Source organism: Folsomia candida, unplaced genomic scaffold, assembly GCF_002217175.1.
Source record: "Folsomia candida strain VU population unplaced genomic scaffold, ASM221717v1 Fcan01_Sc004, whole genome shotgun sequence".
Lineage (NCBI taxonomy): Eukaryota > Metazoa > Arthropoda > Collembola > Entomobryomorpha > Isotomidae > Folsomia > Folsomia candida.
In genome coordinates, this window is record NW_019091196.1 from 8,825,640 (window position 1) to 8,844,866 (window position 19,227).

The 19,227-nt window shown below is 36.8% G+C and overlaps 4 protein-coding genes and 1 long non-coding RNA gene across 5 annotated transcripts; 3 read left to right on the forward strand and 2 right to left on the reverse strand.

Moving 5' to 3' along the window:
- Positions 1 to 3: 3 nt before the first annotated feature.
- LOC110848156 (ubiquitin carboxyl-terminal hydrolase 8) lies at positions 4 to 6,314 on the reverse strand. Its single transcript, XM_022095295.2, has 15 exons — positions 5,902 to 6,314; positions 5,674 to 5,830; positions 5,061 to 5,594; positions 4,813 to 4,990; positions 3,966 to 4,727; positions 3,400 to 3,891; positions 3,162 to 3,317; positions 2,963 to 3,081; positions 2,740 to 2,869; positions 2,570 to 2,674; positions 2,394 to 2,477; positions 2,161 to 2,316; positions 1,949 to 2,082; positions 1,652 to 1,855; positions 4 to 1,587 (listed from the first exon to the last, which is right to left on the reverse strand). Exons 2-15 carry the CDS (start codon positions 5,781 to 5,783, stop codon positions 1,485 to 1,487), a joined length of 3,267 nt encoding a protein of 1,088 aa, XP_021950987.1. The 5' UTR covers positions 5,784 to 5,830; positions 5,902 to 6,314; the 3' UTR covers positions 4 to 1,484.
- Positions 6,315 to 6,392: 78 nt separating this feature from the next.
- Positions 6,393 to 7,112, forward strand: LOC110848160. Its single transcript, XR_002547730.2, has 3 exons — positions 6,393 to 6,572; positions 6,674 to 6,742; positions 6,804 to 7,112. It is a non-coding gene; the product is annotated as an uncharacterized LOC110848160 (long non-coding RNA).
- A 3-nt stretch (positions 7,113 to 7,115) lies between these two features.
- Positions 7,116 to 12,029, reverse strand: LOC110848158 (kinesin-like protein KIF23). The gene is made up of 13 exons (XM_022095297.2): positions 11,872 to 12,029; positions 11,474 to 11,644; positions 10,869 to 11,232; positions 10,502 to 10,785; positions 10,068 to 10,443; positions 9,859 to 9,997; positions 9,592 to 9,791; positions 9,194 to 9,515; positions 8,906 to 9,114; positions 8,665 to 8,811; positions 8,338 to 8,577; positions 8,019 to 8,258; positions 7,116 to 7,944 (listed from the first exon to the last, which is right to left on the reverse strand). Exons 2-13 carry the CDS (start codon positions 11,611 to 11,613, stop codon positions 7,696 to 7,698), a joined length of 2,910 nt encoding a protein of 969 aa, XP_021950989.1. The 5' UTR covers positions 11,614 to 11,644; positions 11,872 to 12,029; the 3' UTR covers positions 7,116 to 7,695.
- Positions 12,030 to 12,107: 78 nt separating this feature from the next.
- LOC110848159 (signal recognition particle 19 kDa protein) lies at positions 12,108 to 13,447 on the forward strand. Its single transcript, XM_022095298.2, has 4 exons — positions 12,108 to 12,304; positions 12,590 to 12,665; positions 12,773 to 12,953; positions 13,054 to 13,447. The coding sequence occupies exons 1-4, from the start codon at positions 12,264 to 12,266 to the stop codon at positions 13,182 to 13,184; spliced, it is 429 nt and encodes a 142-aa protein (XP_021950990.1). The 5' UTR covers positions 12,108 to 12,263; the 3' UTR covers positions 13,185 to 13,447.
- Positions 13,448 to 13,639: 192 nt separating this feature from the next.
- On the forward strand, positions 13,640 to 18,279 carry LOC110848157 (DNA replication licensing factor mcm2). The gene is made up of 14 exons (XM_022095296.2): positions 13,640 to 13,831; positions 13,919 to 14,163; positions 14,250 to 14,469; positions 14,654 to 14,820; positions 14,904 to 15,001; positions 15,086 to 15,257; positions 15,329 to 15,570; positions 15,639 to 16,496; positions 16,561 to 16,725; positions 16,801 to 17,028; positions 17,101 to 17,280; positions 17,362 to 17,544; positions 17,619 to 17,771; positions 17,847 to 18,279. Exons 2-14 carry the CDS (start codon positions 13,935 to 13,937, stop codon positions 17,970 to 17,972), a joined length of 3,021 nt encoding a protein of 1,006 aa, XP_021950988.1. The 5' UTR covers positions 13,640 to 13,831; positions 13,919 to 13,934; the 3' UTR covers positions 17,973 to 18,279.
- The last annotated feature ends 948 nt before the right edge of the window (positions 18,280 to 19,227 follow it).

A 19,227-nucleotide genomic window follows, 5' to 3' on the forward strand; every position in this document is an offset into this window, starting at 1 on the left:
TTCTTATTTTCATAAAGTAGTCATCTTTTATTTTCTATGTTTATTTTGACAGGTGGACACGACTTGTAATTCTTATGAGTAAATGCATAGTTAGTTTAACACACGACGCGATGACCTCTACCATAATTAGAGTAAATGTGTAAGACTATGCGTGAATATACGTAAAATTGCATAAATAGTAATAATTATCAAGACATACAAAATCACAAAACTTAAATTTCAAATGAATTCCTTGACTGGATTGGACTCTGTAAGTTGACCGATGCTTACATCCAATACAGTAGCCAAATAACTGATAAGGTACCTTGCGTAACTAAAAGTAAAAGTAGAGAAGATCCACCTACTACGTAATATTTAAGCTAATTGTTTTTTTAAAATTACCTAGTTAATTAAACAGTTAAATTCAATCAAATGGATAATCTAGCAGTTATCTTCCTGATCAGAGCTACTATGTATGCCAAACTATTGAAAAAGAACAAGAACATTTGAAATACCTACGGAGGTACAATTACTAATGATGATAACATAAGTTCAGATAACTTGTAGAATAAAGCTACTTCATGAACTATTGTTAATTAAAGTTTCGAACCGGATTCTTCTTGGGATTCAGTCTCACAAGTTTCATGGCGTTCTATTCATACATATTATGCATAAATTTATCGGATCGTACTTGTCTAAATTTTAAATTTAACATAAATTATGGCCAGGTTAAATTACAATATCCAATTTGATTAGTGCTGTAAAATAGTACTGTACAGGTCCATATTTCTTCCAACACAACTAGGTCAACTCACACCAAGGTTATTAAAAAATCACAACTAGTATTCTTCTACATATATTGCAAAATAAATATTTAAAAATCGTGGCTTAATCTGAAATTAGAGTAGGTTTTCAGGATGAATCAGGTAACACTGTTCTGTTTTTGTTTAGCTTTGGACACATTTCAAGGATTCGAACTTATCAAATAGGCGGATTAGAGATTATATTTAAATAGCAAGTGAGACGAGGTTAATAAAATTGGAACGTATATCGTCAAAAAGTCGAAGTCACTTGATTAAAAAGTCTAAAATCGTAAATTGCATAAATGTACATACTTATTATTACGTCATCAGGTGTTAATCAAAGATGATAATTAAGGGTAATATATATAATTGAGTCTGAAGTCTTTTCATTTTCCTCGTTCAAGTCCTTCTCGTGTTCTACTCTGTATGAAGAGGGAATGTATCGTTTTCATGGGGTATCTATTTTCATCATGTAGAAAGTCCTATAAATCGTTTTCCATCCGTCGTCACTACTTTCCCGACAAAGATTAAAAACAGTACGAGCAATGAAGCGTTATATCGTATGTATACATTGAAGTGGATTATTTCAAAAGTCTGAACGCGAAGAATATTCTGTTTCTACGTCAAAAAATATCTAATTATTCTGTCTAACTTCATATATTACTCTGCTGGCCTGGATCGATTTCTTAATCGGCGTCATTCCTACGGGCTGTTGTTACAATAGAATAAAATATACGCCGCAGGTGTGGTCACATCTCTTGAATTGAGTTGAGAAACTTCTTGATCATCAAATCTCGCCCATTGGCTACAAAAGGAAAATCATATATTATAGAACCTTCAACCAATACGAAGAGTACGCCCTTGCTTACCTGTTTTTTCTACAGTATGCTGTATAATGTCCACCATCCATACTTCCGTAATGGTTTGATACTGCCTGCAACATGAAATTAGACCGAGGAGTGCGACCCTCCGGCGTAAGCGGGGAACCCTTAACTCGAGAAGTTAGGTCAAGATTATCCACGGGAAAATCGACTTCTGTCAAACGCTTTTTCCACCAACCATCATTATAAAATCTGCAAAAAATGATTTCCATTAAATTCGAATTGGATTTGTATGTTTAAATTCGTAATATAAACTAGCTATCAAATAATGTATGTGGTACACACCTTTGTAGGTGAATTATCAAATATGGTGGCATTCTCCAAAGGTCGATCTTCTTTGTAGCTTTCACAGTTGATTTGCAATGGGGGCAGTTCCATCCTGACACAACTTCTTCGGTGGTATACAAGTCAATGCATTGCTATAAAAGTAATCAATTTTAAAAGTTTAAGCTGTGAAAACCTTCAAGTAAATCGGACTTAAGAATTAATTGTCATACGTAAATGTCCACTTTTCGATTATTTATACTTGGAATAGGCACCGTTAAATTAAAAAATGACTCAAAAGTGACGGATTCTTTCCCACAAGAGAGACATCGAAGGGCTGATTTCTGCTGACCACAGAATAAGTCGACAATTCTTGAACAATTGGAGTCCTGTTTAATAAAGATAAAACACCATTAGCATCCTTTTTAAAATTCATTTAACTTAACTGATCTGAACAATAACTTACTGTGTAATCGTGCCAGGCCTTATTCGCTGCCTCTTTATCACTTAATCCTTCGTTTTTTTGCTCATTCAATTTCATTTTGGGAACCTAACCAGACAAGACGAAAATTAAATTTAAAAAAATTATGACAATACAAATGTCTAAACAACAAAACTTATCAACAATTGTTTTTGACTCACCATATTCAATTCTTCGTGCAACCAATCCAATAACATGGTCAAAAATTCATGCGAATCTTGTTGGTCATAGCCTCTAAAAGTGGGGGCATGACGTCCTACGTTATTCTACAAAGTATACAACCAAACAGTGTTATCAAAATTCTCTGCCCATCTTAATAGTGTCATCTCACTTTAAAGTCCATAATAGCTATTGAACGATGCCCGTAATTCATCTCTTGCACAACAGCATGAAATTCGATACTGACTTCTCCATTGGACAACTGTTTCTGTTTTTGAGGTCGATGGAGTCCAAGGTGGTGTCTGTAACAAAAAATATGCATTATTAATCATAACACCAATCGTATTCATGCGATAGGACTTTAATGTTGTAACATTAAAATAAATTCCACTCACTTCCACGTTTCACCCATAAAATATGACACTACTCCTGGCAAATGGACGAGACATTGGACAATTGAATTCATATAACAAGTATTTCCAAGATTTTTTAGTCCGGTGCGGTGTTTTTCGGTCTATACAAAAAAATAGTTAGATACTTTTAAGATGAAGGCATTAGATTGGACAGTTGTAAAATGTATTCTCTTTTACTTACACTATTGACTGCATGAAACTGTCTCGCTCTACTGGGCTGGACTATTAAATCTGACGGTCTGCTATTCGCTGACGGTTTCAAGTTCCGGTTAAATTGTGGGTGAAGTGTAGCACTGCCTCCATCTTGACTAAAGGCTTGATCTTCCTCACTCAAAGACTGCAAGAATATTCAAATTTCTCCAATTATATGTCCGATCAGCCAACTTGAGACCGTTATATTTACGTACATATACACGTACCTGAGCAATATTTGGATGGGAATGCGATCTTTTCAGTAACGATCTCGGACTCTCGGACGTTGGTTCATCTCTAAGTTTTTGAAATGAAATTGGAGTTGCATCTTGTGACATTGGTCTTAACAGAGTATTAGCAGATTGTGTCCCCTTCACATCCGAACTACCTCCATGGCCATTCGAAATTGTTGCTTTGTTTAAATTTGGGAATGTCGTGGTTGATTCAGATTTTCCTACCCTAGACCGAGACAGTGGTCGTGGTGAGTTAGAACCTGATCCAGGAATGGGTGGTAATTTAGTATTATCGATTGTTGCATTAGCACGAGCATCTTCCACTTCTTTTCTTTTTGCACGGATTTGACGAACATAATCCTCCAGTTCTGCTTTTTCCTTGAATTTAGAATCAATTGTAGAGTCTGTCAAAGTTGGGCGAATTTGTGGGAGTGATGGTTTACTCCGAAGGGCAAGGAGGGCGTCATACTCGGCTTTTACGTTGTTCTAAATACAACAAGAAACAATGGGGTGAATTATTTCAGATTTCAGGTCTCAAATTTAGATTTTAAATATCTTACCAAATTTGCATCCTGACTTTTTACAACTTTTTGCAGCCGTTCAATCTCGTCCTCTTTCAGTTTCAACTTTTCCCTCAAACTGTTGTCATTGTATTCTCTTGTGGAATTATTCATAATTTCCTCCAGCTCTTGTTCCTTCACTTTTAAATCTTTCGAGCTAATTATTACATTGTCTAAAGCCGCATTTAATGCAGCCACTTGAACATCGGTCGCATCTCCGTTTGCACTTCGAGAACTGATCCCATTCTCTCTAGGTTCCGCTATGGAGGATGACATTGTACCGTTATTTGGACCATTTCTATGCTGAGTAGGAACATAAATATTGTTGTTTGGAACATTAGTGGTGGTTGCGGATGCAGACTTTGGCTTCGTGGAGCGATCAATTGTTGCCGAAGTGGGCGGGACTGGAATGCTGTTATTGTTTCCCGAATATTTATTATTAAACGTAGGACCGGATAAATTATTTAGTTTTTGACTGGGTGTCGAAGCTGGTCTGGACGTGTCTATATTATTCAAAGGCTTGTTATTTGATGTAGTTTCATCATCATCCGGAAAAGCCGGGTATGAAATCGAGTCAAGTGATTTAATCTCTTTTTTTGACAAGTTTCCATTTACAGCTCCATCTCCATTTTCCTCGTACAGGCCGATATCAGAGACCATATTTTGTGGATGGGTCATCAGCGTCGGGTAAGAGTAGTACATGCTTTTGCATCCTCCTCGTAATATTGCAGGTGGAGATTTATATATCGTTTCGTGATCCCACTGTAAGAAATAAAAGTTTAGCCTTGTCCAAAATTTCAGTTTAGTTCATAATTATAAGTTAACTAACTAAGTTACTAAGTCTCACCTTCGTCATTGCTGTGTATAAGGTGGCAAGACTATTATCCTTTTCCTGCACATTTTCTGACCAACTTGTATTCCAATCATATAAAATTACTTTGTCGAACATGCCTCTTTTATTCCAATGGTGATAGGATTCAGGATATTTTTCTTTCAATTTTGATTCTATTTTGTTGGCCGACATTCTATGAAACAATCAAATAATTATTATAATAATTAGCTCAAACTTAGTTAATCTGTGAATTAAAATCCTACCCTGGTTCCAACACTTCTTGCGGGATACTTATGCAATTAGGATGAGTGACATGGCTTGTCATGAAGTCATGCTTTCCACGACAGTCAATTACTAAAATGTGGGTGGCCTTCTGTTCAATCAAATTCTTTAACTGGGTCACTGAAATGTTTTGCTCTTGTTCTTCTTTCACTTCTAATTTAATCACGCCGTTAACGTGAGGTTTTGCTAAATTCTTCTTTTTCAGCTCCTCCTGTGCAGTTGCATCCTTAATTTCTTTCGCTTTTAACTTGGCATCATCTTTACTAGCCAAATTAAGGAGTTTATATCGCTCAGTAAGACTACAGTTAAGGGCTTCACTTTTTATCACGGATTCGCGAAGGCAAGCGTCTGTAAGACTGTCGTAATATTTGGTATCATCCGAGTATCCTTTCGCCTTCTTGATGCCCATAATCAATGTGGCGGTGCGCATGTAGTAAATGTAGGCTTGTTCTTCATCTCCCAAGTCCAGTGATTTCTTAGCTTGGGTAGACAATGTTTGTGCGCTTTGCAGAAGACTAGAAAGAGCAAATGAGATAAGCATAATTTAGATAAGTATATGACAAATTTTCACATTAAAATGGTGATTTAATGTACCCCTTGGCTTGAATATTATTTTTTTGACTTGTCGGAGTGTCCACCATTTTATTCAGGTCGCCCATACAAGTACAAAGATGAATGGGTTTCAATTTCTGACGATGAGCCATTATGAATTCTTTTGGATTGGTGATCGAGAGGAATCGAATGTTACAATCTATATCAAGTAGTTATTGATTAAGTTACTATTATATAGTAGTGTATTTAATAAATTTGTGATCAATTTACCTCACATTAGTTTGCAGCGACAAATTAAACCTTTAGTTAAATAGGGACAAATATTTTGAATATATTCCTGCTCGAACTTCTACGTTCAGTTCAGAGTTTGCAACCTATATTAGCTCTGAGCTGTTGCACCATAAACATTACTCAGGTTTTACATTGACTTTGACAAATCGCTAATTGACGCCACTTATAATTTCACGACATCATTTATTAAAACAATAAAATTAGTTCCCTTTCCTCATCTAAACGATATTTCCACCATCTTCTCGATCGAACTACCTAATTTTATTATTGCGATGAGTTTCACTTGTTTACCTTAATGTTACTTTAACTAATTAAATATTTCGAAACATTTAAATTAAACGAATTGATAAATTTGAAGTCGAAGTATGAAGGAAGTTGTTTATTTGATTGTTTTCCCTTTTTCGGTTGACTCCTCAAAGTTGATTTGAACATTCCCGGGCTAGTCATTTGTCTCCTTATCCACAAGTTCGTTCCGGGAGCATGAAAATAGAAACAAATCTTGTAAAAATTAAAATTTGTAATTTGTAAAATCAAAATCGCAATCCGTGCAAAATTTTGCAAAATTGGTTAATTACCTATTTCTAATTAGGCGATACATTAATCAAGATTTCGAGAATACTACAATGGATAGTCTTTGGCCCTGAATTTTGGTAAAATATATTCAAGAAAAAATAATGGACTAGCAAATTCATAATTTTTTGAAGAATTTTGAATATTTTCTTAATTAGTAAATTACAAATTGCAATTGCAGAATTATTATCAGAACATTAATTTTTGAGTTCGGAGTGTGGGCTTCAAGTTGAAGCCTTTCAACATTCAGGTAAGAATAAAATGCATTGATTTTAAATTTTTGCCATTCTAAAAAACTTTGAATTTTATAGATAATTTGACATTCGTCATCTCATCATGATCCCTGAACCAGCAAGATACTTGAGGCGACCCATGCGATACTACGCCTTGCCACTGGTCATGGTAATGTGCGTCGCCGACATGGCACTTATTTATATGACGAAGAGACAGGCCAACATCGACAAGAGGAGATCCTTCGTTTTCCATCCTGGAAGCATAGTCTCACCTGACAGAACGCCATACTATCCAACCAATTAGTAAATATTAAGGCAATAACTATACTGGTATAATGCTTAGCTTACTCCGTTTAGAATAAATGTTAAGTTTTCAAAAAATCATAACAATGTTGAATCGCAACATTTTTTACTGGTAGTTTATTACATTGACCTTTTCCTTAAATGAAATTGTTACAAAAATCTGGGCTTAAAAATTCACCCCTCCGTAATTATTTCTATAAAGCATTATTATCGTTTCGTAATCAACATCTTAGCAAAAATATCCTACTCAAATTTAAATATTTATACTTTCTGTTATACGTCATACCTTTTGGCGTTTCCATAAATGAAAAATTTAAGCGTAATTTAAACGATCCATATAAAATAAAACATGCAAAAAGAAAGACAATAGAATTATCGAGGGACACAGACGTATACAGAGGAAGCAAAAATTGCATTTAGTACATGTCTTCCTTAATAGTCTCCTACATAGAAATCAACAGTACATCATATAAATAAAATAGCACATGTGATAAGTATTAAAATACAATAAATTTAGCATATAAATAAATGCTACAGTTTCGACAATTATTAGTATTGTACAGTAGATATGTTGTAAATATGATATGTGGATAGAGCTTAAGTACACTTGTTGGAGTTTCGTAATTTTAATGTCTCGTCCAATGGTTCTTATCTTGCTATTATTTCTTTACGTGGGACGCGCCCGCTTGTTCAGCATGGTCGAACCGACTCCTTGTCTGCATCGGTCTGCAATATCTTCTGCATTTTCATCGTAATGGATGGAGCGATTCCTAAATGGGGAAGAGGTCGAGATTCCTACCTGAACAAGGGCGGAAGAACGGCGTTTCTTGGGAGAAATGGGTGACTCTTGACGGAGAACTTCTACATCATTAAAGACGACTTGTGCACCGCCGCCCACCGTCCCCATAACGTCGCCCTGCATAGCACAGTAGTTTTACATTCACTCTTTCAAATACAAAACATATCATATATCAAGAACAAGATAAGTACCTTATAAAGTCTGGTTTCGATTTCACCCTCTGAATCTTGCTCTGCAGTTCTCAAACAGTATTTTGACGCTTTGCTTGAAATATCTTCGACATTTGTCAATTTTGTGACTGATTTCTTTTTCTTCATGCAAGGTTGCATTACAGTTCCTTCCTTGGTAGCGAGACCGGTGACATGTTCTATCCAAATGTCTTGATCTGTAGAGCGTGCTCGGGGGCGATGAGTGTTTGGAATACCCAAAGCCTTAAAACAAAATAAATATATAGTAATTCTAAATATTTCCGGTTAATTCTAATGCAGTTACTGAGTTACAATTGATTACCTTTCGAGTCTGTGCAATGCTAGGCCCACTTGGGGGAGCGGATGGTGTTCTAGTCCTTACTCCACTATTACGAGCTCTCGTTACTGCCGTCATATCGGGTTCTGAGCTAGTAGACGACAAACTCTCTTCCAATACTCGATGTCTGGATCGAGAAGAACGTCTCGTAGCCTCTGTAAGGTCCACGCTGCTCACGAGTTGACGAACTTTAGCCAAAGTTTTGTCTTTCTCTCTGAATTCAGCCTGTCACAACAAACAATTTTAACAGTAGTAGAAATAGTCATTACCTTGATATGTACAGAATTAACAATTTAGTATTTAATTATTTACCTTCATTTTCCTCTCTTCTCGTAGACTCTGTCGCTGTCTTTTTAAATCGCCCAATTCCCGTTGAAGTTCTAGATCCGATTTTAGTGATTGTTTCTCTTTAAAATGTTGCACATCCCGTTGATGGAATTGCATTCGAAGATCGGCCAACTGAAAAAACAATAGTAGCAATTTATCATCATAATTAATATATTTTCATTAAAGATTCGTCACTTTCGATGAACAAACATAAAACTACTCCCACCTCTTCTTCCATCCTTTGAATGACTTTATCCTGTTCGTCGTATTTGACTTGTAACTGATTCTTTTCTTGCATCATTTGTCTCAGGACGGTTTCATTCTTTGTTTTTTCCTCTGACAAAGTCTGGAACTTTATTTTAATTGTGCCGTTCTCATGTTTAAGCGTCTCATTTTCACGTTCCATGGACACGAGCATGGAACGGAATGCTTCTTCTATCCAAATTACAAGCAAACAAAGCAATCCATTATTAATTGCTGAAACGATTCAAATTATACTTCTTTGCACACTCACGCTCATTGTTAATCCTTTTTCTCAACTCATCCTGCCCTTGAAGCCGAATCTCCAAAGCTTTTTTCAGTGTGGCCAAAACCTCAGCCTCATTTGACTTGGTAATGTGACAAATTGGAATTGGTAGATTGAGGAAGACGAATCCAGTATCGGTCTTTGGTAGACCCAATCCTCCAACCACATTTTCTGCTATGAGTTGGCGAACACTTTCTTTGTAAAGCTCGTTGGCCCGGTTTCGTCCTGGAGTTTGGAGATCAACAATTTTCTTTTCCTGCGGCCTAGTGATTTGGACCTCTTGTGCTTGTTCTGCGAAACTGAGAACATGCTGTAAAAAGAGTATGCATTATTATAATAATTTCTTACTTGAAAATGTACAATTAAACCTCGGCCTTGTAACTTACAAAATTCTCATCATAATCCTCTTGGCGTGGATTGACACATAAGATCATTCTAACGCGACCTTCCCCTTCGAAATAGTTCTTAAGGAAATGAGTCAATTTTGAATCTCGAAATGGAACTACTCGGCTTGTTCCATTTTGTTGGTTTTCACGTAAAATATCCATACATTTACGCAGGTTCATGAGTGAATTATTGATATTTCCTGCAAAAAAATAAGTGAATAAGTAAATTTTTAATTTTATTAGGATTACAACATCTTCCAAACTCACCAGCCTCTTTGAGACGATCTCCTGTTGCCTGAGTTCTGCAATATCGCTCACTTCCGGCCAAATCAACGAGGGATAGCTGACTGATGAGAATGTTATCTTTATTATCGCTTGCTTCTTCTCCTTCGCTGTCGGATGGTGCCTAAATATGACAACATTCGACAGTTTGATTTAAAAACCATAAAAAAATTAATAATGAATAGATAACTGACCCTAACTAAACGAATATTGAAAATCGAATGACTTCTGCTACTCTCCGTGTTCAACGCGGTATGAGCAATCCGTCTCCGTCTTAGCCCTCTCTGAAATACTTCCACGGCTTCTTCTGGCGACTCCACTTCCACTTCGGTCACACCATTCACATACACGTTTCGGTTGCTCCCTTCCCTCAACATTTTCGACTGGAGAGCAATCTTTTTCCCTGTGTCGATCGGAGTCTCATCCAATAAATCATATACTAGATTGTTGTAGATTTCAATGTGCGTTATGAAAACGGAGTAAAAACAATCAGTTGCTTTCACAGGGACAGAAGTTTCATCCTTTTTACGATGTGTAAAGTTGTCAATATCATTGGCATGATTTCTTGCCCTGAAAATTCATAGTAATATTGACACATTTTCTCGAGTATAAAAAAAAGTATGCGCACCTGGTTCGTGGAGTCCCAATCCGTCCGGATTCCTTTATTTTCTCATTAATTTCCTTCTGTCTCTCGCGCATAGCATCAGCCTTAGACTGGCTTTCAAATCCGTTAAGACGATCAGATTTGAATACGAATTTTGTAGCCTTATAAGCATCAATCGAATTAAAAATAACATCTAAACATCTCGGCATGATTCCACACTCTCTTGCAGTTCCACTCATGGTGTACGTTTTTCCGGACCCGGTCACCCCATAAGCGAATAAGAGGGCATTCTTGCCTTGGATGAAATCCTATATAAAAAAGCAATATTAGATTGTGTAAATATATATGACCACCCACACCAACAATATTATAGCATTGCAATAATACTTACCGCCACCATAGGAAGAGCTACCTCCTCAAAGACTTCTGCTTGCGTCATGGTTTCATGAAAAATTCTGGAGAAAGTATAATGTCCTTCCTTGGCCTGGTTTTGCCTCCAGTAGACCGGATTGTCTGGCGGAAGGAGCGCAATCTCTGTGTCATTCCTAATTTCGAGACATCCATCTCCAACCTCCAACGGTTTGACGCGACAATAGACTTGAATTGGGTCTTGTTCTTGTTTTATCGCCGTAAAAAGTGGTCCAGAGCGGAGACCCGATTTGGGCGTGGATGGAAAATTTCGAGGAGGACCCATTCTCCGAGAGATCGCAGACCCGGGTGTTTTTGCGATAGATAGGTTACTTATGGCTCCCTTTCTAGAGTAGATAATCGCCAAAAATATTTATAAATAAATACTTAAGAAGCGACTGAAAAATATGCCATAAGAAGATGACAACTAGCTCTAACTAAATACTCTTCCAACATACTCAATAGACTTCTCTGGATAATTGATGAAGGTGATTCATCGATTGATTCTAAGAATTCCGTCTTCAACTACCTTTACCTTTCTTTCATCATTCGTCTTTGCATAAATACTAGTACATAACATATACTTACCTATTCGGGGTATACATTCCGACCAACTTTTTAACCTGTTGGACACATCCTGATGGTCTGTCCTGTCTATCCGAGCCTGATCCCGTCCCTTCCGAACCATCCTCCTCATTTAATGCTTTATGACTTCTTTTTCGTCCCATTTCGTGTACTTTGTTTATCGTTCTTCACACACTGTCTCCCAAAATAAAACGAAATTGTTAAACATTGCATTACTCAAAACTAAGTACAAGCCCTCATATGAGGAGGGGTCTTTGACTAATGTGATTTATTGATTTATTCTATGGGTTTAAACTAATAATTAGTTTAAACCCATATTTGATAATTATTATCAAATATTTAACTCAACTACGTGTAGTAGAGCCAGAGAGGTTAAAACTCAGGGTATGATTTAAACTGACCTTAAAAATGATTTCTCCTTCAGTTTATAGATTGAATTATTGATTAATGACGATGCTGAATTGTTCCGGTTGATGTGTTTTATTGTCCAATGTTTCCGAGAAAAAGGCACTTGTCAAATTTTTGAACAGATTTTTGAATGGAATTTATTGTTATGTGTTATGAGAAGTGAATGCGGCTGCCAAAGTGTAACGGTCGTCTGGCCAATATTTTTTGCATCCCTCCAATTCCCCATTGGTCCACGGAAACCCCGCGAGATTTGAACGGGACATTCACTCAAAAAGAGTATGTAATCAAATCACAGCACACATCTGGGAATACATTTTTTAACAAAGTTGTATTTTGAAAAAAAACTTTAGTTAGTGCACATTTAATTAAGGATATTTAGCAACTAATGGACGTCAAAGCTACAAAGAAGCACACGGATAAGGAGAGGTGAGAAATAACAGAAATATTCCATTGCGTAATAAATACTAACAATCCTGTGTTATTATTTTGAAATTTAAGAAATTGATTGCATATGGTATTTAAAATTTTGGCTGAGTTCTTATTTTGTGCTGAGCTCGACATGGTACGAGTATCTGTAGTGGCAAAGTAACTGATAGCCCAAAAGTGTGACTAGGTTAAAAATGTTAACATAACACATTAGTTAGTTTAGATTGTTAATTTTAATTTAATTTAAATGTTAAATGATGATGATGAATGAAATGAATTTTGCAGATGGATTTGCATTTACCCAGCGTATTTAAACAGCAAGAAAACAAGGGCGGAAGGGAGGCGCATTCCAGTAGCGAAGGTAAATGAAATATTAAATCTAATTTAATTAATTTACAAAACCATTATTTAAATATATATGTAAATCGAATGTATAGAATTTGAATTGTGAAATGTTTAAATTTACAGGCTGTAGAAAACCCCAACTATTCAGAAATTCGTGACGTAATAGCAGCCGCAGGATTCGTGGTTGGCGTTGAGAATAAGAAATATTGTAGAGAAAGATCGAACGAACCTACAGTTAGGGGTCGGATTAGAGTCCATTTTCGAAACGATGATGGTTCCGTGATCAACCCAAAATTCCCTTCTCGTAAGAATACAAATAATAGCATATTCCAAGAACGGAGTGCTTACGGTGCTTACATATAAAATAAACAAAATTGTAAGATACTGTTACTATTTCGATTTAGGCGACTCCATTCTCCTGCACTGTGGTGAAATGATTCCAAAATTAAAGTCTCGAACCGACAAATCCACAAAGTCTCAAGAACATGGTGCTGGACAAGCTGGTGGTGGAAAGAAGAAGAATAAAAAGAAGTAAATGGTAGCAGAAGTTCAACATTTTATAATATCTTTGTGTTTGCAACGGTTCAATAATAAAATGCATGCCGTATTTTATCGTTACAAAAATTTGAAATCAATCAATCGTGTCTATAAAAGTTTAAAAATCCATTATCCAACTAGTTTCATACATAACGATAAAAATCATTATGTATAGTGCGTACATAAGTATTTTAATATATTATCGTCAATGTGCATTAAACCCCAATTAAATATAATTAAAACATCTTATTATCAACTGGACTTATTATAATTATACTTGCAAACATTTAAATAAACGTTAGATCACCATAATTCATAAAGTAAAAGTAAAAGTTCCATTCATTCATTTCATGATAAAAATTAGCCAAAGATCATGTTATTTTATTCTCACGTTTACCAGCTTGCTCTCAAATTCCCACAATGTTGAAGGACGAGCGGTTTCGCTTCACTCTTTGTCTTCCGACACAAATCCCACCTTACAAACTCGCATCTCGAGAGTTTTACACGCTCTGCCTGCATCAACAACTTCAAATATTTCCTAAAATTGTTTTCCAATTTGAAAACCTTTACAATTTCATAAAGCGTTGTAAAATTGTGTGTGATCGCGAAATCAAGTCTTCCCGATATTAATATACAATCGCAGTGGTACATATTTAGCATTTATGATATTTCTTTTGTCCCATGAAATTCGAATCGTTAAGTAATTACCTTATTTTCTGTTAAATTTCTTAGCTAAACCGTAACAACAATGAGTGGACGACGTAGCAGCCAACGACGAAACGGTGGTGCTGAACCATCCCCACCACATGCGGCCCAATCTCCCAGCAGTTTGGCCGGTTATGCCGACACGACAGACGACGAAGATGAACCTATGGCGGTGGATGCTGGGACACCAGGACGTCGACGACCTGATCCGGTCACACCACAGAGACGGTCTCGACCTGCGAATGTTGTAACTTCACCAGACAGTTTGGCTGGTGAGGGATATGATAGTTTGTTTGATTTGTAATTATTAATTACATGTAATGTGTAATATTAATGGAAAATTAAACTAATTTTCAAGGATATGCGGATTCCACTGACGACGAAGGGCAAAGGTCACAGGGAAGTGATGTCAGCATTCAACGTCGTCGAGATGGCGGTCGTCGTCGCTTGGCTCGGACTCCGTCGCCAGATGCACGCTTTGTAGAAGACGAAAGGAGTCCGGACGGGATTCGGAGGGATGTCGTACAAAGTGAGGAAGAGTCTGAAGGGGAAGATTTGTTTGGCGACCAAATGGAACGGTAAAGATAAAACAATATGGGATAATATGTAAATGTCTTGATAATGAATAGCAGATAGCATTCGAAATATTGACAAAATAAAGCAAAACTTTTTCTTCGACTTTTCCACTTAACTCCGTGTAATCCAATTATTGGATAATATGTTGTCGCCTCAGTTGCAAGATAATTTATTCCGTTTTTTTAGTGATTATCGCCCAATGCCGGAACAAGATCGCTACGATCCCGAACTTTTGGATGACGATGAAGACATATCTGAGCTCTCGTATGGAGAAAGACGAGAGGTTGAAGCGGAACTGTTACGACGAGATAGGGCTGAAGGGAGGACCACGATGAGGAGAGGTCTTCTTTATGGTGAGTGATTAATTATCTTCTATTCATTACTCAATAAAGAAATGTGCACATTTCTCAAAATTATTTATTTTGTTTATCATTAGATGATGACGATGACGGTCAACTTCATCGTCGACAAAAGAGACGCTTTCGCAAGGATGGGATGGATGAAGATATGGAAGAAGATAAGGATGATAACCAGGTTCGGAGAAAAAATAATTAAACATTTATCTCCTTTTAACGATAAAATATAGTTTGCTTGCAAATTTTAATTTTGGTTTTATAGCTGGAATCTATTGAGAATTTAGAAGATTGTCGTGGTATGCATACCTCCGATTGGATTCAAATGCCTGGGACACGCAACGAAATTTTGAACCGATTTAAAAACTTTTTGCGAACTTTTCTCGATGAAAAAGGCAACCTTGTTTTTCGCGAGAGGATTCGTCGTATGGTGGAATGTACGATAACTACAATTTTGTATTTCAATTAAGGAATTTGATTAAAAATTATGATTCGCAATTTGAAACAGGTGGAAAAGCCAGTATCGAAGTTTGTTACTCTGAGCTTGCCCAAGGGGAACAAACGTTGGCATTTTTTCTCCCCGAAACGCCACAAGAACTCTTAAAAATCTTGGACCAAGGATTAAAAGATGTTGTCGGAGTGCTCTACAAAAATTATAAAGAAGTTAAACAAGACTTTCACATCCGAATCAGTAATCTGCCACTCCTCGAAAATATCAGGACATTACGACAACTTCACCTGAACCAAATGGTACGAAAATATCTAAAGTATTACCTAAATTCGATAGAATTTCAGATTTATATTTCTGCTCTTCATAGATTCGTGTCGCTGGCGTTGTCACCTCATCCACGGGAGTACTCCCACAACTTTCCGTCGCCACATTTAACTGCGCTAACTGTGGCTTTGTACTTGGTCCTTTCGTTCAAACGCAGGATGCTGAAGTTAAACCGACAACTTGTGTCGAGTGTCAGAGAAACGGCCCATTTTCATTAAACGTGGAGAAAACCGTGTATCAAAATTACCAACGGATAGTGATTCAAGAGTCACCAGGAAAAGTGCCGGCTGGGCGTTTGCCTCGTTCTAAGGACGTTATTTGTCAGGGAGATTTGACAGACTTATGTAAACCTGGGGACGAGATTGAAGTTACGGGAACTTACACCAACAATTATGACGGCTCTCTCAACGTGAAACATGGTTTTCCCGTCTTTTCAACCGTCATCTTGGCCAACCATATCGTCAAAAAGGATGATCGTTCTGCAGTCGACCACTTGAGTGATGAGGACATTCGTGCCATTCAGGCCCTTAGTAAGGATGACCACATTGCGGATCGAATCGTGGCCAGCATTGCTCCTTCAATCTATGGTCATTACGATATCAAACGGGCACTGGCACTCGCCTTGTTTGGAGGAGAGGAGAAAAATCCTGGCGACAAGCATCGCCTCCGTGGTGACATCAACGTGCTCCTCTGTGGAGACCCGGGCACAGCAAAGTCACAATTTTTGAAGTTTGTTGAGAAGGTGTCGCCTCGTGCTATCTTTACGACTGGACAGGGCGCTTCCGCTGTCGGATTGACGGCTTATGTGCAACGCTCTCATCTCACCAAGGAGTGGACTTTGGAGGCTGGTGCATTGGTTTTGGCTGATAGAGGGGTCTGTTTAATTGACGAGTTTGATAAGGTGAATATTCTTTAAGTTACACTTTATTAGAGAATATCAGCTATTAATTAGTTCTATTTTTTAGATGAACGATTCTGATCGGACCAGTATTCACGAGGCTATGGAACAACAAAGCATCTCTGTCTCAAAGGCTGGAATTGTCACCTCGCTTAAGGCTCGTTGTTCCATCATCGCTGCTGCAAATCCTCTCGGAGGACAGTATGATTCCTCCATGACGTTCTCTGAAAATGTAAGAATTTGTTTTGTGGTGTGTGTTGAAGTTGTTAAACCTGCACTAAAAACTACTTATATCACTTGAGTTTAGGTGGACTTGTCTGAACCAATTTTGTCTCGTTTCGATATTTTATGTGTCGTACGAGATACACCTGATCCCGAACAAGATGAACGCCTTGCCCGATTTGTGGTCAATTCACATATGCGACATCATCCTGGAAACAAGCGGCGAAATAATAGCGAAGATGGGTCTGATGAGGAGGATGAAGTTGAAAGTGTTAGCGAACGGGTGGGCACTCCCACAAATGCAGATAACGATGTAAATAAATAGTTTAGAATAAGGAATTCATGAACTCTGTTGTTACACCATTAAAATTCTTTAATTTTTCAGGATGAGCCACTCGCCCTTGATGACGCTTCTCCGAACGCAAATGTGGAAAAGATCCCACAGGACTTGCTCAGAAAATACATTGTCTATGCAAAGGAGAAAATAAAGCCCAAATTATATTCGAATCAAATGGATGAAGAGCGAATTGCCAAGTTATATAGTGAACTTCGTCGCGAGTCCATGGTAAGCCGCATATAAATGGACATTTTTATTTTTGATGTCCACAAACCACTAATTAATTTTTGTTACTTATTATTTATATAGAACACTGCCAGCATTCCCATTACCGTACGTCACATCGAGTCTATGATTCGTATGGCTGAAGCTCACGCAAAAATGCATCTAAGGCTCGCCGTTATTGACGATGATATCAACATGGCAATTCGAATCATGCTCGAAAGTTTCATTGACACACAGAAATTCTCTGTGATGAGAGTTATGAGAAAAGTAAGTGGTGGATTTATACTCTATTAATAATCTTATATAGTACCTTGAATAATTTTACAATTTATTTTTGTTAGCAATTCCATCGCTTCCTCTCATTCAAGAAGGATAACAATGAATTGCTCTTTTTCCTCTTGAAACAAATGGCTAATGAAAATGCAGCCTACTACCAATCCAAGTACCGATTAACTCAACCCGTCGAGATCAGTGAAAAGGACTTTATAGAAAAGGTGAAAATTCTTGACAATAACAATTTTGCCAACATTCATGATCTTCTTTTAACATTATACACGTAAAATTTACAGGCACACCAGATCAATCTGCACACGGTTAAGCCATTCTTCAAGAGCGATATTTTCATTAAAAATCATTTCCAGTATATTCCTGCTCGTAAAATGATTGTTCAGATCGTCCCCGACGAAGAAGATTAATTTGAACTTAACACAACTTCGATTTGGCAGTTAAATGTTTCTGATATTGTTTTTTTTTATTTATACAAACATATGCTTATTCAATGTGATTTGGTTATTTGCAGTTATTTACATGTTCATAATAATTTTAGAACTTATTCATTAATAAGTAAAATAATATGCGATGCAAATTCCTTGATTAGTTTTCAATTTACATTTTTGCTTCGTTAATCCAGAATAACTACTTTGACACGAGTACAAATGAGTGATTAAAATTTTCACGTTGTAACAATTATGATCTTAAAATAAACGTCTTCTGTAACACTGAGTTAACATTGTTGAGAAAATGATACATCGCACAAAAAAATTGCGCAATTCTGTTATATAGTCAGTCCAAGTTAAGTTATATAACTAATTGTTTTTCTGTGGCTTGTGAAGTATCTCATTATTAGTGAGAAGCTTGTGCAATAATTGATGTTCGGAACGAGATGATCTCATCCAGCCAGGTCCAATGTTTCTAGAGTTAAGATGGTCTCTATGCACCGAAATCATTAACTGATTGGTAGTACGACTATGTAACCAGCATACCATTTTTTTTACTACGACTACAACTACTGTCATTAAGATTCATAAATTATTCAAATTAATAAGACCATCCCCCTGAATTTACCTACACGTGCAGCATTTTACATTTTCTAGTTCTAGTTCTCCAACCTCTCTGCCCTATTCTCGAAAATACGTGACCAATGATGGCGTTTCGACACGAATAGTTCATTTCCATTTTAACTATAATTACCCCCACAGACTCACAGTTTACTAGTCTTCTAGCGCAATGAAATTGAAATAATTGATTAATTTTCTCTCATGAATGATCCAGATCAATCTGAACTCTACATTTTTTTCTGGTTTAATAATGCAAATTTAAACCACACTATTTGGTGTTTGCATAAATATTAATATTGATGAATTGCTGCCTTCCCAACCTCATGCAATTTACGATTCTGCTCCTACTAATTTTAGAATAATTCTTTGCTATTCCTGTAATTTTTTAATAACTCCTGCACCCCGTAAAAGTGGAAAAAATGCACTCCAATTAAGTGTATTAATTGAAACTAAATTGTTACGTACGTTTTAAACAATTAAGAAAATTAACCTGGCTAAAAATAGACTGGGGAAATTTTGGCATAAATTTGTAAATAATTTTTAGTCTCATTTTTTTCTACGTAGTAACTCGCTATATAGCCCTCCTGATTGTAAAACCCTTCCCAATGAGGAA